The following is a 23,917-nucleotide window of genomic DNA, read 5'->3' as shown; positions in this document are numbered from 1 at the left end:
TCCCAGATGTAGCCTCCAAAGCCATCTCCATAGAGTGCCCCAGGCAACTGCTAAATGAATGATGTTGTTGACACTCTCTATGAAACTTTTTTGCCACCCAGTCCTTACCTACTCAGTCGCATAGTTCTGCAGCTTTGCTAACCCGGTAGGGAATGCCTGTCTTCTCTGTATTTTTTTTTCAGGTTTAACCTCCCCAAAGAGAGAACCTTATGCTCTTTGGGCACAGATGCATGGAGGTGGTACCCATTAAGTGCCATTACTGACTGGTGTGCCCCTAATCAACTAACTTGGATCCCATTCTGTGGACTTGATGAATGAACTTGGGCAAGTCACTCCTCCTCTCTAGAAAATTGGTAATTTTTTTTTCCCTCACAGGTAGTGTGTCTTGTATGACCTGGTGGTCAAAATCTTGACTGTTGGATTCTTACAAGCTTGGGGTTAAATCCTGGACCCACTCTCCGACTGTGTTATCTTAGGGAAGTCACATACCATCCTAGTACTCTAGCTTCCTCTCCTGGAAATCAGAGATAATAGTCCCCATCTCATGTGCAAGGGGCTATTTTAAGATATTGATTTATTTGCTTTTTCTTCCCTGTATTTTCCCCTTTTCTTTTTTAGCATTTAAGCAGGTGTAGGCTCTACCCTTATTGCCTCAGGGCAGCATGCATCAATCAGGGTTGAAAAGAGGAAGGGAACGAGAATGATTCCAGCTTTTGCTTTTCGTAAAAGTCAAAGCCCGTAGGGGAAGAGGATTTATGGACATAGGAGAGAGTCTTGAAGAAACACAAAAGAAGGATTTCCCCAGAGTAGAGAGAGATCACTTCTGGGCTCAGGAGAGAAGAGGCCAGAAAGGTCCCACAGGAGCTGGGAGGATGGACATCGCGATGGTAACGCGTGTGGAGTGATGGCCACTTGCCGGAGCGCTCCCAAGCTGGGCAACCCTGGGCAAGTAAAATAACCTTTCTGGGCCTTGCAATATAAGGATGATTCCACCCACTCTACAAGTAAATGCAAGGAAGTGCACAAGGTTGGCAAATCCTGGTGCTTAAATGTCTACCTACCCCCTACCCCACTCCTGCCTCAACACGTACTGTGCAGCTGGTGGCCCTCTGGGGGTGCCATCTTTGAATTCAGCTCTGGCTGAGAACACGTATGATTAACTATTACACTACTAGCTCTTGTGCCCTGGTCAGAGGGTTAGCTCTCTTCCACGGATGTCGATAAGGTTCAATAATCCTCTTGCTGGGAAGAGCACTTCTTGCATGGAAGTCACATCCCAGGGGGCTGATTCCTTCTGAGCGATTTCCCAGTAGTGGTGGGAGGGGATCATCAACACCCTGCCAACAAATCACCTGCTCCAAGACGTCAGTCTCCCTTCTCTCCCCAAGCCCGGTCTTGGGGTGAGCTTCTGCTGAAGGGACCCCCTAGAAACCTGGGAGCAGAACAACTTGGTGTCACACAGTGTCATCTGAGTTCCATACCTTGCCCCTGGGGAAGAAAAAGTATTGGGTGGGAGAGAATCACAGGCGATAGTAGCAAGTGCATCTGGGCTCTAATCCCACCTCTGAGCCTGATGAGGTGATAACCTTGGCCAAGGTGCTAGAACTCACTGAATCTCATCTGCCATCTATAAAAAGAAGACAGTGCTATCTACTGGACTGAGTTAGGGTGAGAAATCAGTGAAATAATAACTCCAAACTACCCAGCATAGGGCTTAGTCTAAGAGGGTATGGCATTGCTCTAATGTGTGTGACCTTGGGTAAGTCAATGTACCTGCCTGGGCCTTTATTCCCTTTTCTGGCAATATTAGCTTCTGCCCTGCCTGGTAATAGCTAGTTATTTATAGCATATCTCTCCAACTAAGATGCAAAAGCAACTTGAAGGGAGATAAGATTTTAAATATCATTATGCTTTGCGTGTATTGGAAGCTCAATGCTGGATGAAGGCATGGGTGAACAATCAGAAGGGAGATGTGAATTGTCTTTCTGCAAGTTAAAGCAAAAGGGATCATGACAATTGTGATTCTGTTTCTGATAGGAATGAATACACGGGATCATTCCAATCTTCATAGTAAAAGGCTTCAGAGAAGAAAAGCAATCCTAAGAAATGCTTGAATTCTTTGGGATCACAATCATTTAGATGTCTTGGAAAGAACTCCCAAGATTTGGGAGACCAAGTTCAGCCAGGCTTTACATCTGTGTCATCTTAGAAAAGAAATTCTTTGAACCTCCCTTCTCCATCTGTAAAATGGTGGCTGAGACCCATGAATTCTGAGATTTAGGATTTTAAGTTTTGGGGTCAGGGGTATAATCCCAGTGTCTTTTCAACCCCCACCCACCCATTGAGAGGATTCCTTTGTGAATATGAGTCTGAATGGTCAATTATAGCAGGAATCAGTGACCTCCCAAAACGAGGGATTGTCACCCTTATTTCACAGCTAAGAGCACTGAGGCTCAGGACAGCAATGTGAGCTGCCCAAGGGCCACACAGCTAGCAGGTGGTGGAAGAGAATGAAAACTCAGGCACATGAGCTATAGAGCTGGAACTCTTGCCACTCTGCTTGCAGGGTAGCTAGTACTTGCTGGGTACCCGGGAGTCACTGCTTTTATTAGGGTTGAAGGTTGGGGTAGGGGGTGTAGAGCAGCTAAACTTTCCAGGAAGAGAGAGGAGTGGGGTGGTAAATACCAGGGTTGCTTGGATGGCATTTGCTTTTGCCACCAAGGAGGGGTCCCCACGGCAGCACTTCCAGTCTGCGTTCCTCTGGAATCAAATCTTGCATTCAAACCATCACATGGGGGCACTTTGGGAGTTGATTTGTTAAAGGGCCTTAAATGCCGTAGATCTGGGGTGGAACAGCCGGTATTCTGGAGGAATGGCCAGTGGGTGGCCATCCGGTTCATTCTTTTGTGTCTTCCCTAGAACCTACAGGTGCTTACAATAACCTCCTCGGCTACGGCGTCCATTGACTATGAGATCTCGGGGAAGTCACTGAAGTGCTCTGAGCTGGATCCCTTCTGTAGAATGAAGAGTCCAGGAGGGTGGGACTAGGAGACTCTTAAGGCCGCCTCTAAGTCTGAGTTGCCAAGAGGCCTTTTGATGGGGCTCGTACAGAACCAGGACTCCCCACGGAAGGAAGGTTTCCTGACCCCCATTCCCCCCGCGGCAGTTTGCAGTCTGTTTCCTCTCAACCAGACCCCCTCAGGGAGGACGTGCCATAGTGGTTCTTCCTAAGGTTCCTGAGTTCTGGGTCCCCTGTCAGTTTTGGGGGCCTACCCATCCCTCATCACTCCATGACCATTAGATAGGGAGTCACTCTATGAGACGCTCCGCTCAGGAAGTGGTTGAAAAGGGCATAACGCTTGTGCTTAGTCATAGGGTGTAGGGAGAGAGGGCTTGGGGATCGCTCTGCCAATGCCACTACCACCCCCCCCCCCCCCCCCGGGATTCCTGCTCAGTGCACAAGCCCTTGGTGGCAGAGAGAGATCTGGTGAGGGCCCTGGACTTGGAGCCAAGAAGGCCCAGTGGTCCATGCCCGGCAACGGCAAGACTAATGATACACCTTTATCTCATGGTGTGACTCTGGGCAAAACATGTCTGAATCTCACTCGTCCCGTATGTAAAATGGGAGTAGACCTGCCTTCTTTCCCAAGGACTTCTGAGCAGCGTGGAGTCTGGACTGGCTGTCAGTGGCTCCTATTCCAGCCGTGGCTCTGGCATTAACCCTTGATGCCCCACTGTAAAGTGAAGACGCTGTATTTGAGTTCTCCCAAGGTCCCCTCTGGCCATCCCATCCTGTGACTGTAGACTAAATGTCCCAATGAGGTGAGGAAGGTTTGTAAAGAACTGACCACATCAAGTGCTCTGAGGATGGTGACCTCCCACTGTTCCTGCCGGAAGCAAATTGTTCACAGGCACCAGTGCCCCTGCTGCACCACTGCTCAGACACTTAACTCCTCCAGGAGGGGGCTGGGGCCCCAAGTCACCTGCCACCTGGGCAGGGAAGGGAATCTGGGGCAGATGGGCAGCCAAACAAAAGTCTGTTATCAGCTGGAGGCTCTGAAATCTGAGCCCAGGAACAGCCAGAGCTGCTCACCTGCTCTGCTCAGCACAGGCTGGGCACAGATGGACATGCCCCCAGGGCCCCAGACCAGGCTGTGGGCAGCATATGCCACGGGAGGCCCTGGTGGGGCAGAGGGCCACATCTCCTGGTGCGGGGAGGGACAAGAGGGAGCAGATATCTGGTCACCTAAGGGCAGCAGGGAAGTCCAAACAGGAACCGCCGCTCCACCAACCCCAGAGCTCACCCCAGGCTGACGCCCGCTTGCTCCACAGCTGGAAACAATCCCTCCCCCTTTGTGGGTCTCATTCTACACCTATGTAAAGTGAGAAGCTGAATGAGATCTGGGGCCCCAAAGGTTTCTAATACCATAACTCACTCATTCACTGAGAATGAAACCCCAATCAATATACATGTATTTATTTATTAAGTACATATATGCACTATTTTCCACTATACCGTGCATGTTATAAACACAGCCTGCATGCCTCCCCTGTCTCCACGTGTAGAATCAGGACGCTGGATGATCTCAGGTCCTTTCAGTTCTAAATTTCTGCTGCTGTACCTCCACGGGTCTCTGGGTTTCCTCCCCTGTATAATGTACTTAAGCCTGTATTGCCCTCATTAATTTTCATTTAATGAATATTTAAAGATGACCAACCAGAGGCTGCTGTGCTAATCACTGGGGATATAGCGAGGAACAAGATAGACAGGGTTTCCCACCCTTAGCAGTCCAGACGTTTTTCCTGCAAATCAGAGAAGAAACGTTGCAGTTTTTGTGGGTCCAAGAGGTTGAATATTGGCAATTCTGTATGGATCAGACAATTACTCGTAAGTGTGATTAGATGAGGGGGAAGTGCTATGTTGACACATTCAACCAACATTTGTTCAGTCCCTTGTCGTGTGTCAGACGAAAGAGATCCAATGGTGGGCACACAGACACGGTCCCCATTCTCATGATGCTCACGGCCGACTGGGCGAGGCAGGGCTTTAATCACCTATCTCACAAATCAATAGAAAATTACAAATGTGTCGAGTACCATGAAGAGTTACTGGGGTGACAGGAAAAGTTGATAATGGGGGATGGGACTGGAGCACCCTGGAAGGAGCCCCTGAGCATGAGGGACTTGAGTGGAGATCTGAAAGTGGAATTGGTATAAATTAGGCACCAAGGGAGAGGGAGCACGTCCCTGCAGCATGTGCAAAGGCCCTGTGGCAGAAAGAAGCGTGGAAAATTTGAGTAGCTAAAAGGAGCTGGGTGCAGCTGAGCAGAGAGAATGAAGGGCCGTGTTTTAGAAATGATCCTGGGTAGGGGCTGGGCCTGGCAGAGATGGAGAGGCTTCAGCGGGGAGTCGGCTCTGTAGTGGGGGACGTGGCTCAAGTGATAGAGCTTCCGCCTACCATATGGAAGACCTGGGTTGGGTCCCTGGGGCCTCCTCATGAAAAAGAAGAAGAGAAAGCGTTCCTGCACAGCAAGCCAGTGCCCATGTGAGTGCCCCTGTGGTGAGCCAGTGCCCCATAAAAAGTCTCCAGGATTGAATCCCAGTGAATCCTAGAGGAGAGAAAATGAGAAGAGAAGATGACACAGACAGCAAAAGCAGCAGGGTGGGAGGAGAGGAATGGGGGAAAATAAATAAATCTTGAAAAAAGTAAAAAACCTAGTGGGAAAGCTGTGGAGGGCTTAGGATGGGGTTGAGGGGCAGGCTTTCCACCATCTGACTTGTTTTTCAAAGAGGTTCCCTGGCTCGATGTGGAGGATGGCTAAGGGGTTAAGGGTGAAGAAAGCCCGTATGCTGGAGTGGGTATGGGTGGGATTACAATAGTGATTTCCCTAAGCAGACTGGACAGGTGTCCATAGAACAAGAGGAGCAAAACAAAACAAAAATGCCCCCAACCTGAAAACCACGATGACAGGAAGTACAGCAGGTACAAGAGGACATATTTGCCCTTGGAAGGACCTGAGTTCCGATGCCGGTTCCCTCACAAACTGTGACCTTGGACAAGCCACACCTCACCTCCCTGGTCTCAGGGTCCTCATCTACGAAATGCATCCCAATTCTGACCTACCAGCCTCACGTCCTTGAGCAGGTCACGTCTACTCTCTGAGCCTCAGTTTCCTCATCTGTAGAATAGGGTTTTAAAAAATACCTCTCTCCTAGAGTTATGGGGCACGCAGAGTCAGGGTACAGACATGGCATGTCTAGCCCAGGGCGGGGCACATAGGAACTTTAGGAGGTCAGCACACACTCCCACGTGAGTGAGCGTGCACACCTGCCAGGAGCACGCACACGCCAATCCCAGAAGGCACCTCTCCTCCCCCAGGAGTGGTAACTAACTGCCTTGAACCTCCCAGCTCACTTGCCTAAGCTTCGCTTTTAGTGAAGCCAGAGAACTGATCATCGGCTGGTGAGTCCACGCGGCTGTCAGCAGGATGTAAGCCCTGGGAATCCAGCAACTGGGGGATTCTCCTGATGAGAAACATTTGCGTCCAGAGGATCTTAATATTTGTTTTGAACAGACACACGTAGACGTGAATTACTTAATGAGTGTTTTAGGGTTCGGCATTGTTCCTGTGTTTGGTTTGGCTTTGTCTCGATGACATCTTAATTCGGTGTTTTACTTCATGGAGCTCCGCACACAGGCTGTGGCATACGGGAGCTCCCTCGGCAAAATCTCAAACGGAGAGAGAACGAGAAAGAGAGAGCGTGAGAGAGCAGAATGTAGCTTCAAGAGCAGGCAGTGAAGAGGTGTTCTCGGGGGTGAAGGAAGTTTGCATGCATGGATACGGGAGATAGACCGACCCCTCGCTGCCGTGGAAACAAGATTTGTCACTGCTGTTTGGCAGTCGAAACAGTGTCTTCTTTCAATGTCCTAATCTGATTGATCACAATCAGAGAGATTGCAAATTTCATGTTTGTCCATAACACACGGAGGGCCCCCGTCAAGCTTCTGACACCGTTCAAAGTCATCCCTGACTGCATTAGAGCCAGGGGACAGGAGCCAAGAGAAGCAGAGTGGCGTCACGACCCTGCCTGAGAGCAGGAGTCCACCTGGAAGCAGCCCCTTCTCCCGGCTGGGGAGCAGAGGATCTGGGAAGTCCTTAACTGCCCCGTCTGTCTCCTGCTTCCGTCCTGCGGATCATTGCCTGTCCCTCTCCCTCTGACTCCCTCTGGTCTAGCCACACTGGCCTCCTCGCTATTCCTCAAAGGCGATTAGCCTGCTTCCATGCTAATCCTTGGCTTTGGAGATGCTCTTCCTTCTGGCTTGAACACTTTCCCCTCTGCAATTTTGAAAAAGAATCCATAAGTTCCCCTCGTGGCTTGCCCCCTTCCGTCGTCCAGTTCCTGGCTTGCCCCGCCCAAGGAATCAGCCCCTCCTCTCATCCCCTTTACCTTTCTTTAAAGCATTTATTACCATCTGGCATTACATTATGTATTGGTTTGGTTTTTTTCATTGTCCTTCTTGCCCGTGAGAGCAGGACTGCATGTGGTTCACTGCTGTACTGAGTAGGAGCACAATGAAATTGTTGAAAAAATGAATGAAAGTAAAACGACTTTTTTTTTTTTTAGTCACATGCAGCTTCATTCCCCTGTGGTTCTGATATCCTCAACCTTTGTGAGTCACCCCAAGTCCCATCACTGGGGGTGGCTCAGGGAAGGCAGATGGGATTTCATATTAGCCAGTTAGAGCATGAAGGATGAGAAGCCCGACGCCCACCCCAGAGCCTGCATCCCGGAGCCAAAGGCAGGGGAGCTGGGAATTCTCTATTCCATGGGCAGGTGGTTCCTTCCAGAGCCCCCTGCATTATTGGGAAAAGAAAAGACCTTTCTTGAGACCCTACTGGGGACAATGGCTCCATTTATTCTGATTTCTTGCATTGGTAGGTAAAGCTGATCAGAAAGAATCATCCCTGATGTCCAGATCAGATAACTTAGGATATAACTGAGACTCCCTGACTCAGCCGGGCTCTCTGCCTCCTCTGTGTGATCTCTATTCCTTCTTATATGCTCTTGTCATGCCTCCTCATTTTTGTGTCTACCTTTGCCGCTAAACTTGGGGGGATTGCGTCTCATTCATCTTTCTCTCCCGAAAGGGCCCAGCATGGAGTAATAATAAAAAGTGTAATTTATTATTAATAGCATGAGCTAACATTGACGGAGCCCTTACTGAGTGCCAAAGAGCACTTTCCATAAAGTAACTCATTCAGTCCTCCCAGCAGCTCCAGGAGGTGGCTGCTATTAATAGCCCGGTGCTATAGATGAGAAAACCGAGACTGAGAAGGTCAACTCACTTGCAAAATTCACGTAGCCAAGAAGAGTTTGCCAACAGGAAAGAGAAACCTTTCTTTCGATGAGTCTGCCATGGCGGGGTGTGTGTGTGTGATTTTCTAAACAGTCTAAAAGTCCCCAGTGGCCACAGGAATGCCCAAGCTCAAGAATGAACAGAGCACATTGGGATGGGCAAGGCCAAGGACCCCAGCATCCCAGAGGCTTCCAGGGACTTGGCCCTTCCCCCTCTGCAAGTCACCAGGTAGCCTGTGTCACAGTAACAGGAGCACCTGCTCCTGGAGGGCTTGCTCCCTGCAGCCGCTGGGCCCTGCTCTTTGTACAAATTATCCTTCTCTACTCTTGCTACCACCCCATGAGATGACTATCTGAGGCAGAGAGATGGGATGTGCCTTGCCGTTCCCACAGTGAGGAAATGGCAAAGCAGGATTTGAGCCTGGGTGCTTCTGACTTCAGAGCCCAAATTCTTAACCACTACACTCTACTACCTCCATCTCAGAAATATTCTCTCACAGGTCAGAGAAAGACATAGGAACAAACAATGAAAGGACTCTGGTTTTGTTAAGCTCCTGCCAATGCTTCCATCTCACAGAAGGTAAATACAGCCATTCTGAAAGAAAGGCTATTTTAAAAGTGGCGTGTCCCTGTGCTATACCTGAGCTGTTCGTGGAGCAGAAGGCACAGTCCAGGCTTCTTTTCCCATGAAAAGAGTTAGGTTTTTAGGGATTCCTCGCCTCCCTTTCCTATTTGTACGGAGGTACCGAGGATTGAACCCATGACCTCATCCATGGAAAGTAGGCACTCAACCACTGAGCTACATCCACTCCCCAATGAGAGTTGGGCTTTTTTGTTTGTTCTTAGGAGGTACTGGGGATTGAACCTGGGACATTGTACATGGGAGGCAGGTGCTCAACCACTTGAGCTACATCTGCTCCTGCCACCTCCTCCCCTTTAGATGGTCTAGAGTAGGGATGAGTTAGCCCTTGCACCTAAAAGGCACATTCAGGCAGCATTTAAAGCTCCCCTTTGCCCCATGCCAGCTGACATGTCTACTTCCCCAGCCAACCAGATGTACACTAGCAAGAGTCAATCCTATTTGCAGTGTCTCTCTCTTGGGTTGCATTGTTCAGAGTCCCCATCAGGTCAGGATTGGGGAGGGGGCTAGGTAAGTGCTAATCTGTTGGTGGTTTTGGACCAGGGGTCCTCATTCAATTAATGCATCCAACCTTCACTGAGCATCACCCCACCCTGGTTCTCTAAGGTACCATGTTTGCCAAATGAATACAGCAGAGTGTCAGAAAAGATCTCCCACTGACCCTTGTACCTCATTCAACAGATTTCACCTTTCAGAAGGAGAAAGGTTTGACCCAAGCAATAAACTCGCTTGCCAGAGAAAAACGTTCATTCTTCTGCAGGACAAGCCTTCTCCGTGGCCCTGGGTACACTGGCTCTGAACACAGGGTGTTGGGAAATCGGCTCCCAACAGCCCCTCACCCAGCTCCAGGGGATGGACTCAGCACAAATGTGTTAACTGATCTCTTGGCACAAAGGGGAGTCTGAATTAAATGATTCAAAGGCGTTTTTTCCCTGCCTTCCATTTTGGCTATCTTTCCCTTCCTGCGGTACAATCTCTAACAGTTTGGAATTTATGATCCTTTGGATGGGGACTGGCCTGAAATCGGCTCTAAACTATTTTGCACAGAAAGGATTTTCCAAGAAAATTAATAACTTGCCAAATGAGATATAAAGGGAATGCCAGTTCTAGGCCTTTATGAACACACTCATGTATTAACAAACAATTGATATGCTAATTTCAAGTGATTTTTGCATGTTCATTAAGTCTTTAGCTGCTATTCGTAGATATCGTTATTGTGGCTTGGGCTGGCCTATGCTAGTGTTTCACTCTGAACAGAAACTTCTTAAGTACAAACTCCTGTGGACCAAGCAATTCACAAAGAGAATGAACTTAACGCCGCGCAAAATGACTAGACTTCTTTGGTGGGGCCACTTCAAGTATCTTGCTGAGCTAAGCTGGCTCCCTTCCAGCTGGAATAGCATGAGGTTTGACAATGGAGAACCTATATCCTGATTTGTCTGGGATAGTCCCTGTTAGGTCTCCTGTCCTGCAATAATTACTAACCAGCAACCCCTTTCACTCTCAACTGTGCTCTGGTTCAGACCAAGAATTACTTAGTGATTCTAGATTTGATGGAACCCAGGAGTTAAAATTGTGACTTTTGGAGAGTCTGAACCCTGTCTAGACTGAGTACAACGTCACCTCTATGCAAACCAAAAGAATGCTCCATAAGAATTCTGAAGCGGGATAACCCTTCACTACCACCACTCCCAAGTGACAGATCAGAAAGCAGGGAGAGGCAATGAGCAAGCAGATCTCTCCCCTCCAGCCCCCTCCAGCTCATGCCTCATAATTCTACCTCAGTGTAGTTAGTTGCCTGTCTGGAGTTGAAATCTTACCATTTTTACTATCAGCATTAGCTGGGGGGGAGAAACGGGTACCCACAGAGAACAAAACACTGGAAGAAATCGTAGATTTCCTTCTGCCACCATAAGCTCTGCAATATTTGTTTTATTAGAGCCACAGTTTATCAAATATCCACCAGGCACCCCATGCTGGGAAGAGTACTTTACCTCACTCAAACCTCAAGACCCATTCTCTGAGGCGGCAAATATTCTTATTCCTATTTGGAAAGATAACGAAACAGGCTCAGCAAGGTCGAGCCACTCACCCAAGACATTCAGCAAGGGAATGGGAGAGCCAGGACGGGAAGCCAGCTTTGTCTGACACTCAGGCTGAGCTCTTAACCACTGTGATATACTGCCTCCCACTCTGCTTCACTGTTCTGACATTTGAGTCAGACATCTGCTTGCAATTTGATACATTATAAAGCTATTGCCTCATCAAGTATGCCTCAAGGGTGGGGGAGGAAGGGGAGGGAGGAGTAGGGGAGGTTTTGCTTGGAGTGCAGTTGTATGATGTATGCATATTGCTGTGAAATCAGCAAATTGAATAAATGCTTCCAGCCGAATGTATACTTCTGTCCTGGTACTAAATTATCTTTGGAGAGAGACTTAAAATATCCTGGAGGAGTTCATTCAGGGGGTGGCCCTCATTTATAAACACATATTAAGAGTGTAACCAATAGACCAGCTGGTGGTTCATCCGTCCCTTCCCCCATCTCCCTGCAGACAGCTACTTGGGCAGATCTGCTGCCTGTGAGCTGGGCTTGACTCACGGAACTAAACAACATTTCTGATGCAGCCGAGCCCTAGATTGCTTCCAGAGGAAGCTACTGGGAGGAGATGCTATGCCGGGGTCCTCCCCCCTAAGAGCTCTACTTTGGAAACATAGCATTTTCACCTTTTAGTAAGAAGTACATCAGAAAGGAGATGGAAATGGACTGTCACTGGATGTGGCGAGCCTGGGTGAGAATGGGGAGGCTTCAGGTTTTGTAGCCAGTCTGTTCAAAGGCAACCCCAACCCAGCCTTTCCCGAGGACTTTGATACAAATGCTCCCTGCTCATTTCTACCCCCAATCCAGTAGTAAATCTGTAAAACTAGACTCTTCTACTGAGAGACCATGCCCATCACAAAAGTATTGAAGAGGATCCTTCCAGCCCAGGGGTTCTGAACAAGGGGTCTATGAACTTGAATTGAAAATTAAACAAACAAACATTATTCTTGTGGGGATGGGTTGGTGTGGGTGGTGTGATATATTTACTAACTATTGCACAGAATAATGTGGACTTAGTAAGGGGTCTGTGGGTTTTCACCTGACTGGTAAAGGGGTCCATGGAACAAAAAAGGTTAAGATCCCCTGTTCCAGCCTGACATAAATCAGGGGCTTGCGGCTCACACTTTCACTCAGGACTGATTTCCAGGGGGAAGGAGACCCAAGATATTAAAAGACACCAAGAGTGAGGTGCCGCCTGTGGGTCCAGGAAGAGGTGGCTACTGTGAGAATCTCAGATGGATTCAGTCAGGATTTTCACAAAGCTACAGAAGGCATGGGGGTTGAGAGACCTGTGGGCAATTCAGAATCTGAACAAGAAATGGGCATGAAAGCACCACACTAAGAAGCAAAGGATGAAGGTACCAGGCAGGGTGGGCAATAGACAGGCCTTTTCAGCATTAGAACACTGCCAGGAATCTGATCTCCTCTCCCTGCACTGCTGAAACAGGTAGAAGACTCTGGACCAAATGCCACCCATCTAGTTTCTGACGAAATTTCCTCTCTGGTCCTTTCTACAAGGGCATTTCCTTTGGTCAACGCAGCACCTGATGTACCAACAGAATGTGCACTCCAAAGGTAGACTGGATGGCAGAAACTCAGAGGTAAAACCACTGACGTCAAAACTCTCCACAAAGAAATCCATTCCAAGCAGAGAAATATCTGCTTTCCATAGCATTTGGTGTTATTGTTCCCCTTCTCCAGCTTGTGTCAGTGCCTGTCCCCTCCCTCCTGTCCGCAAAGACTGGCTGCTGCTGCCTCTTGCAGCCTGCTACACCCTGCTGGCCCATCAGGTCTCTAGTCCATCCGTCCCCAACACGGTGCACCCATTTTTCTAGAGACCTGTATGAGCCAAGTCTCTATCAAACGGTGAAGGGAAAAGTTCTCCAGCCTGGGTGTGATTTTTAGATCCGATCCCATCAGCCCTCCACCCCATTCACACTGGAAAGTTCAGATTCAGTTGTGGCAGAACAGGCATTCTCTCTGAAACACTTTTCAAGACATGTTTTCAATCTACTCCCTAATGCAGCCTGCCAGGATTAATCAATCTCCCAAGTGGTCCCCCCTGGGCCACTTCTTTCTTTTTCTCCTGCCGAACCACTCATCCAATGCCAGCAAAAGATGGGTTTTCATACTGCCTTGATTTTCCCTGACAGAGGGCACAGCCTTTTCCCTTTCATTCTCAAACTCTTCTAAATTGAATGATTTATGAAAAGAATTGGATTTTTCTGTCTTGGAATGCCTCCATCCCCCCCCCCTCAACACACACCTCATCTCCTTTTTGCCCCACAACCTGTTCTCCCTCTTTCTTCCTCCCTTGAATTTCTTCCCTTATTCTTCCGACCTCTCACCACTTCCACCGCCATTGCTGAGTTCAAAGCAATCAGCTACTTTTGAATAATCGAATAAAACTCTTCCAAGATCGTCTTCATGGTCTTGGGAGTCTCCTCCCTGACTCTTGAGCTCAGAATCTTGGGTTTGGGTGCAGAAGAGGAGAGAATTCTGGAGCAGCCACCAGAAAGGCGTGGAGGAGGGTGCTGTTTTGGGTGTATTTGAGGGAGCAGCATATGGGCTTTTGTCAAAATGTTCAGAGCTCGCTAGTTTCTGAGCTGAGTATAAAAACGGGCTGCTGTCTCTGAACATTGCCTCAGCTAGTTAAGCACTCACCTTCCCTTCTTGTACAACAATCCCATCCACCAGAGACCCACCATTCCTTCCTCCCCCTCCTGCCCTCTGAGCCCTGTGACACCAAGAAAAGTTTCTCAGTCACCCTAAGAAAGTCACCGCCGATCCTAAGAAAGCAAAACGCGGCTGCCAGCAGTCAAGTGCCCCTCCCCAAGAAGAGCCCGCTGCTCTTTGCTAGCTCCCACCCCACACAAGCAGTGAGTCCCCAGGGTCCAGCGGGAGACACCGAGCAGTGCCGGGAAAAGGCAGACGCCCTGGCCCAGGCGCCTATATCCACCCCTCAGGGCTCTGGGGCACGGGCCAGGAGGAGGATCACCAGGGGCTCCCCTTGGGGGAAGGAGGTCATTACCTTGGCAGAGGCTTGCGGGCCGTGATACTGGCGACAATGATGCTCTCGGGACGCGGGGTGGCCACCGCTCTGAAGGTTCCTCGCCAGAACTTCTCAAAAAGCTGCTTCTCGCCTTGCTGAACGCTCGCCATGGCCAACCCGAAGGGGCCGGGGGCCGGGCGCTGTCCGAAGTGCTGAAACGCGGCTTCCAAATCGGGGCGCACCCAGTTCCGGGCCCCGTCCGCGGGAAACAGGAGGGGTGGGGAGGGAGAGAAAGGGGTTCAGGGCGGGGGCGGGGGCGCCTCAGTCGGGGCAGGCAGCGGAGAAAGAAGGCTTGTCCGCCGGCTTTCTTGCCCTGCTGGGCTGGCTCTGGGCTGCTCCCTGAGCCGGCCGAGGGCTGGCTTTCTCGGCAGCGCCAGGAGAGCAGAGGCGATGGGGTCGACCGTGTGTGCGGGCGCGTGTGAGCTCCGGCGCGCCCGGGTTTTGTCTCTCGCACAATGTGACGTTGGAAGAGGAGGCTGGTCGCGCGAGCTGCACTTTCCTCCCCCCTCTCCGTCTTTCCTCCTCCCCCCAGCCCCCGCCTCCTCCCGCTCAGCCTCCTGCCGCCATCTGCATAACAAAAGCCCGCAGGTCTTGGGAGGAGAAAGGGCGGGGCATGCGCCTGTCACCCGGGCCCCAGGGCGACAGAGTTGCAGCGCTGACCCTCCTGCGACGCAATCCCGGCACCCCAAACTGAATCCGGCAGGAGAATCTGCTTTCCCAGCGCTCCCTCTCCTCCCCCTCCAGCGGGCCCCAGCCCCGCCTTCCTTGCGTGCCTTCGGGATCCGACCACCTCCCTTCTCAACCCCGTCAGAAGTCTTGCAGAGGACCTAATATTGAAGGAGAGGCAAAAAAACTTAACCTATCCTCCCAAACCAATCCGCCCCTCTCACTTCGGGAGACGGGCAAAGGGGGGTCGCCTGCGTTGCTCCATGCGCCCGGGGGCCGTGAGATCCCCACCGCCCAGAAAGTGCCATCTGATGGACAATCCCTCCCCAATTCAGCTTCTCGCCATCTGCCGAGCCCGGCCCGCGCCCGCGGAGGGGCGCAGCGTTACATCTGTCCATGCGGCGCTGTAAGGGACATCTCTTTTGTGCCTCGCAGCCAGCCTTCCCAACGTCCTCGCTGCCAGGCCCTTCCAAAGAGAGGGGGACAGCAACCCCCGCCCCCCAACCATCCGCAGCCACTCCTGGCCGTTCGGCTTCAGGCACTTTCTTAACACTGCTAGTCTGGGGAAGAGAGTCCGTTTTAGAAAAGAAAGGCTTACAGGGAGAGGTTGGGGGAGAGGCACTGGGGATTACAGGAGGGTTGCCTTTTGGTCGCTCCTCCCCATCTCCTCCCTCTTCCCAGTTCAGTCCTAATCCCAGCAGGTGGAGGCTTAGAATCCTAAATAAACCTCAGAGAGAGAGAGCATCTGGGGTGGAATTTCTCTTGTTCCCCTACCCCGGGCTTAAGAAAGACAACAGTTGTGGACCCTTCACCCATCTCTCTCTAGTTGCCCCCATGGCTGTCAACTCCTGGAAGGAGGCGTCACTGAGTCTTAAAAGCCTCCCAGCACCAGGCACCAGGTTCTAGCCACAGCAGGAATAAACCCAGGCTCTTTGCTGATGCTGATGGCAGTCGGTACCCAAGGGACCAGGCCACTAATGTGAACTTGAGAAATCTTTAAAAGGGAACAGGAGGCCAACAGGGGAGAAAGGGGAGGAGGAAGCAGAGAGAACAAGGCGAGGGAGGGGGAGAAGGTCGAAAGAACCCTGGAGTAACAGAGTGTGGGTTCAGAAGGGTATATATTTGGTTATGTGTGTATTTGGAATTTCACACGCTAATTTATAGGAGGCCCTTAGACTGCTGCTTGCTCTGCAGTGACCCCTTCTGGTCGACAGCTAGAGATGCATCTCCTGGCTTCTAGGTGGGTAGCCGCAGGCGGTGGGAAAGGACTTGGGAATTTAGAGGTGGAAAAAAGTGGAGTCCACCATCCCCTCCCAGGCATTCCCATTCCCTAACTGCTCTCAAGCTCTGTTTTCCACCCTGAAGTCGATGTCTTTTTAAATTTGTTAAGAGCTATCTCCTTAAGGAGGCTGAAATTATTCTTAGCTAGGACATTTAGGGTCTGAATTGTCACTTGTAGGAGTCTGTCCCATGAGTTTAATCGACATCTCCCAGCTGTGTTCTTAAACCCCTAGCAAGTTGGTAAAGCTTCATTCCCACGACATTGCCTCTTTTGAACTACCCAGCAGCAGATGAGGTGGGAGAGGAAGCTGCTCTTCCCTAAGTGACTTGCCCAAGGTGACACTGAGGACACAAATGAGGCCGGTGAAAATTATTTTCTGTTTTTGCTCGGGGGGCGGGAGAGGTCCTTAGGCTCTTGGACATACCAGGGTGGAAGAGTAAAAGCCAGGGTCACGTACTTAGAAGTGCATGCTGTTGAAGCGTCTAAATAAGGGTCTTGGGTAATGAGTCTGGCACTGGAGCCAGACTGTCTGGATTCAAGTTCCAGCTCTGCTATTTCCCAGTTGTGTGGTCTTGGAGGAGTGAACACCTCTGCACACTTCAGTGTCTTCGTGGGTAACAGGGTCCCTTCCCTGAAGGAGCTCACTGTCTAATTCGCCTTCTGGATCCCCATCACCTACTGTTTGTTCTCTTTCCACCCTATCAGAGTGACTTAGACTTTAGGTCTGGCTTCCCAATATGCCCCAAAGTCCAGTTCCTTCAGCCCTTTATCAAACTATAACCATCTTGTGTCTTGTTCCCTCGGGGTACTGCTCCTGATTTCCCAGGAATAAGCCAGCCCACGCCACAAGCTGAGACCTATCTCTATGCTGGACTATGAATGCAAATATATGGCACGATTGCTGCTTCTCCTCTGTACAGAGCTGAGGGCAGGCAGCACTAATCCATCATGGCACTCTTTCTGGGACATAGTCTCAGAATCCTTCTCAACACAGTCTTCTAGATAGCCAGAGCTAATTAACTGAAGTTGACATTTCAGATAAAATCAATTGTCTAGAGGTGCTTCTTTACCTAATTGCTGGTGCTTTTTTCATTTTAACCAAGGGGACACCAAAGAGAAGTGGTTCTAGGATTTTCAAATTAAGGTACTCTAGAGTGGAACCCAAAGAGGCGGCATCTCCAATGCAGAAAGTGCTACCGCTCCTACTGAGGCAGTTCAAATCCCACCTCAATGACCTCACTATGTTACCTGTGTAAACCCCTTAATCTCTCTGTGTTCAGGACTCCTGAGTACAATGTGACTAATCATTGTCCACCAGCACCAAGAGCTATCAAAGGAACTTGACAGTCTGCACCCATTTCCCAAAGTCCAGTGAACAGCGTGAGACTCAAATAATTATTGATATGGTGGGAAATATGATCATGAGACCAATTCATCTGACTTTGTGCCTTTCGACAGGATGGAGCTAAGCAATTCAAATAATAAGATTCTGTATATTTTTATATAGACGGGGATACAAATAATGATTGCATAATTCAGGGTTTAACAATCTTCACTACTTGGATGTTCTACCTTGCAAAGAATCTAAATCCCACTTTCTGCCATTTATTGTCTGTTCCTCTTCTAGAACATAGACACGCACTGCTTCAAATGCACCTAGACTAACAGGAACAAACCAGGAATTCTCCTTCCCTGGTTGCATAGTTCCTGTGGTTCTCTAAGACAAAGGCATTCATTACCATTGCCATTGCTCAGGTAATAGTAATAGCTATACTTATAAAGCATAGGTTACTATGCGTGTTAAACCCTTGACAAACATCATTTCATAGTAACTTCTATGAGAAAGGAACTATTATTGCCTGAATTTTGCTATTGGGAAACTGAGACTCAGAATGGTAGAGCCACTTGCCCAGAGTTGCACAGTTAGCAAGGGGTAGTCTTGTTTCACACCCAGGTCTGTCTTACTCTAAACTCCAAGCTCTTAACCTCTGCTACACTGACTTGCAGCAGCAGAATCAGAAAAGTGTAACATTAGGTGAGTATGTGCCTGCCTCCAGCCTGTCTATAAGTTGTGTCCGCATCTAGAGCAGCCTGTCAAAAAGTCTACATAACCACAAAGATGCTACTTTCAGAGGCTGCTGCCTCTTCCTGCAGGAGTGGCAAAAACTACTTGCCTTGAACTGCCAAGTCTGGAAACTGGTATTTTGTTGGTAGTTGGCAGGACAGTATAGGAATCTCCAAGGCTACCATATTGATTTTCTTGTAGGGAAAAAAGCTGAAGAATGTCTGGAGCTGGGCAGGAAGCTGCCCAACATAAAATCCTGAATAAAGGGCCATCCCTCCCCCCAAAACAATTGCACCAGCCACCCAACTGGCCTTCCTGCTACTAGCTACTAAAATTTCACCCTCTAGACTCCCTCTTGGACATTTCCCCCTCTAATGACTCCATAAAATTGGTAGGATAAGCACCAAACTCCTTTACCTCACCCATAAAGCTCTTGTGATCTGGTCCCTGTATTCTTCTCTGTCTCCTCTGTCTTTGTCCTTGAACTTCACCTTCCAAATTGCTCGTGATTCATCCCCATAATCCCATACTGTTCCAGGATTCTCTGAATCATTTTTACCTCTGACTTCTCTGTCCATTTGAAAAACTCCTATTCATCCCTCAAAACTCCATAATCACATCATCTCAGAAGTTTTATCTGACCCATCCCTATCCTTCCAGATTCACAATAAAAACTTCCTTTCTTCTTTGGCCTCCTCTGAAAATTGTTGTTATTGTTTCAGCACCAATAAGGACACTAATGACAATTGATTGAAAAGCATCAAACATGTTTAAATCCGGGAGCTCACCATATGGATAAAAAACCTCTGTAGTGCCTTAGAAGTATGCTTGAAAACCAACTCATTATTTCAGAGATTCAGAGACTTTTAGGCACCTTGCCCCATCCACCTTATTCCCTTCCTCTCTGCAGGGAATCAAAATATATATGGTATATCCTTCTATTTTTAAAGAAAATGTTTCTCATTCAAAATTATTCTATTTTTTAGAAGTGTATATAGTAAATAAGAGCCTGATAGGCAAAGATGCTACAGAAATCCTAATAATAGTATTCAAACCACTAAAGTCTGGGGCACATTGTATTAGCTCTGTGTGTAATAATCCGATATTGACTTTTCCAAGGATAGAAAGGGTTAGATCTGAAATCTGATGTGGCAGCTATTCTGTGCAGAGGTGTATGACACAGCTCCTATACATACAAGCACCATGCGTTTCAGCATAGCCATACCAGGGACATCTCATCTACTGTTCTAAATTTGTATGATGTTTACATGTGGATGTACAAATTCACATTCTTACATACAGGAAGATAGAAAGAGAACTTGCCAAAGAGAATCCAGTTTTACATCTAAAAGCTTTCCACCATCTGTTGTGTTCACCTTATTTACTCATGTGTGTGTGTGCATGTGTATGACGTGTGTTTGTGTAGACATATGATATATTGTATTACCTCAAGTGCCTTTTGATTTTAAAGATAGGCTGCAATTTCTGAATGTGGCTTGCTTTTTCTTGTCTCTTACTTCTTTTCTATTGACTGGAATTCAGAATTCTCTTCTGGAATGCGTTGCAGCAGAAGACAAAGGCAACTGACCTTTGGTTCGAGAGAAACACAAGAGGACAAGAAAGAGAAAAACCAAGGCTGGTCATACACCCTCAAAGAAAGTAGGACTGGAGGCAGGAGGGCCAGGAGAGAAATCAGGCATCTCCTGCAGCCAGAGGCATTGGGGAAAGCTCTCTCTCTGCATCAGCACCCTCCCTTCCCTGCCCTGGTTTGGATGTTGCAGAAATAATTACCAAACAAATCGATAGTCAGTGTTGTGATGTGACCATGGTAGTTAATGCATCATTTTCCTCCTGGAAACTTAGTTTGCCTTACAAGGCAATCTGGATTCCGTGCAAGCTACTGACAACTCATAAGTCCAGAATAACTTCTGGAGCATTTAATCTTTCCACTCTGTACAAGCGCTTTATGTACATTTTCACATTCAATTCTCACAGCGGCTCCTTGAAGCAAGTTCTGTAAAAAGGGAAGGGACTTGTCTGAGGTCATACAGCCAGTATGTCTAAAGCAAATCCTTTATTTTGGGGGATGGTGGTGGTGGTGGTGAGGGCTGGCACTTAGAATAAATGTGTCATAGAATTTTGCCACTAAAAAAGTGTTAAATGTTCTTTTTAAAATCCCTCTCAACCAGACTCAATGGAAAATGGCCTAGGGTTATTATTCAGGAATTTGAGCAACAAACTTATGCCTCTCAGCCCTATCTCCTTCAAGGCGAACTTTTTATTTATTTATTTTCAGGAGGTACCAGGGATTGAACCTGGGACCTTGTGCGTGGAAGGCAGGCCCTCAACCCACAGAGCTACATCTGCTCCCCCTAAGGAGAACTTTAGATGAGGCTGAGCCATGCACTGAGGTCTTAAAGTCTTGGGAATCCTGATTGTCACTGAATTTGGGCAACTCTTACTCCTAACTCTGGGCCTCAGTCTTCCCATCTCTGAAACGAAGGGGTCAGATTCTCAGAGGTTGCAAACTACTGAGCCACATCTGGCCTAAGATGTATTTAGAAATAGAGAACCTGACTGACTGTAAGTCAGGCAAAGGCTCCCCACTTTTTCCACAGACCCCACTGCTCCTAATCACGTCTCTTCTAGCCTTCCTCCTGTATATACACTTCCTCCCTGGACTCTGTAGGCATCTGTGTTTGCTTGAGGATTTCTAAGGGCTCCCCCAGGGGTGACATGCTATCGTTTCTTTTTTTCTTTCTTTAGAATTTTCAGCAAAATAGTCTTAAGGATAGCAGAAATGAGCATTTGTCAACCCATGACTACCTTGCACTGGGTTGAGCACTTTACATGCATCCTCTTGTTCTACCCTCCTAACAACCCAAGGAGGCAGCTACTCTTGTGATCCACCTCTTGTGGATCAGGGAGAGGCAGCGTCTTGCCCAAGATCATACAGGTGATAAGTGGAGAGGCCAGGATTTAGAGCCAGGTCTGTCTTAGCCCAAGGAGTGATGTTAAAAAGACTTGACTGGTTTGGCATGGAGCTGGCCAATCAGATGGATGGGCATGGGTCAGTGGGGGTCCCAGAGAAAAGGCTGTGGTGGTCAGGTCAGTGCGTGGGCACAGAGAAGCAGCGCTGCATGAGTGGAATGGGAGTGTTTCAGTATTAGCCATCCGGTGTGATCGTTCCTGTGCTCTCTTTACACTCCGCTCACCTGTGTCATGCTGGGTCAGAGGCACTGGAGCCTTCTTTAGAAACTGTGATTGAGCAAACACAAAGAACATGGTGCTGAGCACGTGGCAGCAATTTCGGGTGATTCTGATGGTCGGCAAGGTCTCCGAAGAGATGGGGAGGGGGGAAATTCAGAAGTAATAGCCAGACTCCCTGCTCTCAGAAACTTATCAACAAGGGACGTGCAAAGGCAGACGTTCAACACTAATTCCGGGGGTTTCCACCTGAGTTGCAGGGACCACTTCATATCGCTCTGGCCCCAAACCACAGAGAGTGTGGCTGACTCCTAGAAAAGTAATGTGAATCACATGCCCTTTCAAAGGATCATAGTACATTTGCAAAATTGATTGGGCACAGACTATGCGCCAGGGATTGTACCAAGTGCTGAGGCTTCAATGAGTAGTAAGAAAACGTTCTGCCCTCGACAGGCTCACAATTCAGCAGGGAGACAGACAAGTGCACTGGCTCCAATATTATGGGATAATACCAGAGAGCTGAGGAGGCACAAAGAAGGAGCACTTTTCCCTGTGCTGAGATAATCAGAGAAAACGAGAACCAAAGTATGAGCTCTCCAGGCTAGGGAGGCAGGAGGGAGGGAGGGAACACTGCAGCGAGAGCTCTCCACGAAGACTCAGCAGTAAGTCAGAGCACATCCTGCTTGGGGTAGGGCAGGGCTTCTCTCCAAGGGCGGTCTCTAGACCAGAAGCACCAGCATCTCCTGGGAACTTGTTAGAAATGCAAATTCTCAGGCTCCCCTCTGAACTTAATGAATTGGACATTCGGAGATGGGAGTGGTTTAGCAAACTCTCCAGGTGATTCTGCCAGTTATTTTCTATGCCAAATGTTTAAGTTTGAGAAACATTGGAGTACGGAATTTGATGGCTGAGTCGTCAGAAATATGGTTGGGAGAAAAGGTGGGAACTGGGTCATAATTAGCCTTACGTGACCAGGATTCTTTAAAGTAAAAGTAGCCTTTGAAGAAGTGCAAGAAGAACAGTGGCATGACACTTGCATTTTACCTTCATAAATGTTCCTCCAAATTCCTGAGCTAATTCCTGCTTCTAAGGCTTTGCAGTTGTTGTTCCCTTTGCGTGGAACACTCTAGGCCCAGATTATAAAAACATCATTAATGGCTCCTTCTCATGATTCAGCTCTCAGCTCAAATGCTTCCTCCTCTGATCATAGCACAAAGGGTTCTTCTCATTCCCATCCCCCATCAGCTCGTTTTTATGTTCTTAGTGCTCTTCCCTCCACCTGCACTCATCTTGTTTATAAAGTGCTTATCCCCTGTGCATTACCACTGCCCAGTGTGCCTCTCAGCACGTAGTAGGTCCTTCAATAGCTAAATGCAGTGAATGAAAGAAGCATGTTGCCCACAACTCCCATGTTAAAATACCCATAATGGCCATCAAAGTATCTAGACGCTGGGACATCAGAGCGGGGGACTGCTCAGCCAGGTGGGTACCTGGGAGGACTTCCAGGAAGAGGCAGGCTTTGGGTTCTCTTCTGCACAGGAAGGTGAGGTGGACAGGAAAGGAAGAGGGCATTTCAGAAAGAAGATTCAGAACAAACTGAGGAGCCGGAACGAGTAAGTTGACGGCAAGCAGCCTGGGGGATTAGCTGTGTTCGAGCAAACGAGAGAAGGAGAAGAATGAGGAAGGGGTGTGGGGAGCAGGAAGGCAGGGATGAGGGACAAGGGAAGGGCCCGTCAGGAACTCGGACACCTTGGATGAGCGCCCCCTTCCGGGTCCTTCCTCAAGGCATCGTGGAACCATCTGTCCATCTACCCACCCAGCCCACCCACTTAGGTCCCTCGCCCCTTCAAAGCCAGAAAGGAGCGTTCTAGACATCAGGCTTTCACAAGCAGGTAGCGCTTTTTAAACGTCATTAACTAGAATGAATAGAAGCTGCCAGTTCTTTTCTATGTCAAGTGTAGACCTTTTTATTTTTATTTTTTAAGAATCACCTATCATAAATTATCATCATCCTTTCACAAAAGGAAGCACATTTTAAACCCCAAATGTAGGAAAGACATTATCTCAGAAGAAAGAATATACCCCTAAATTGCCTGCATTTCACTTGCTAAAAAACAGCATTGTCTATATTATGGTGGTGGTTTTTATTTTCCTCTTCTCAGAAAAAGAGCTACATCAGACCAGGAATAAGCATTTTGAGACAATGCCCTGGATACTATGTAGCTAGTCCCCAAAGAAGGCTGTAGTGGGGGAGTAAATGAATTTATTTAAATAAATAGCAAAGCCAGTGGTTCCTTATCCAGCCTGGAGAGTCAAGTCAAATTTACAGAATCACTAATCCTGTGGTGTTATCTGGACTTACTTCATTTTACATGTTAAGGAACTGAAGCCCAGAGAGGGCTCTGCATCTATCTAAGGTCACACAGCACAGAGGAGGCAAGTGATTTATAACTTGATTCCCTGACTTTCTATCAACTCCAGACAGTGAGGTTAACAAAGGGAGGAGAAAAACCAGAGGCATCTGATCAAGGAGAGGGCTGGGTCTTTCC

General features: G+C 48.5%; 1 protein-coding gene across 1 annotated transcript in view; it reads right to left on the bottom strand.

Annotated features, from left to right (window-relative positions):
- The window catches only part of SRRM4 (serine/arginine repetitive matrix 4), a 154,947-nt gene extending 140,080 nt beyond the window's left edge, over positions 1 to 14,867 (bottom strand). The window contains exon 1 of the mRNA XM_004464683.4: positions 14,128 to 14,867. Coding sequence (XP_004464740.1) covers positions 14,128 to 14,258 — 131 coding nt within the window. The 5' untranslated portion in view covers positions 14,259 to 14,867. The remainder of the gene's footprint in view (positions 1 to 14,127) is intronic.
- Between the last annotated feature and the right edge of the window lie 9,050 nt (positions 14,868 to 23,917).

Source organism: Dasypus novemcinctus, chromosome 19 (assembly GCF_030445035.2).
Source record: "Dasypus novemcinctus isolate mDasNov1 chromosome 19, mDasNov1.1.hap2, whole genome shotgun sequence".
In the NCBI taxonomy this organism is placed as follows: Eukaryota; Metazoa; Chordata; class Mammalia; order Cingulata; family Dasypodidae; genus Dasypus; species Dasypus novemcinctus.
The sequence above is the reverse complement of the archived record's forward strand: the minus strand, read 5'-3'. Positions and strand labels throughout refer to the sequence as shown.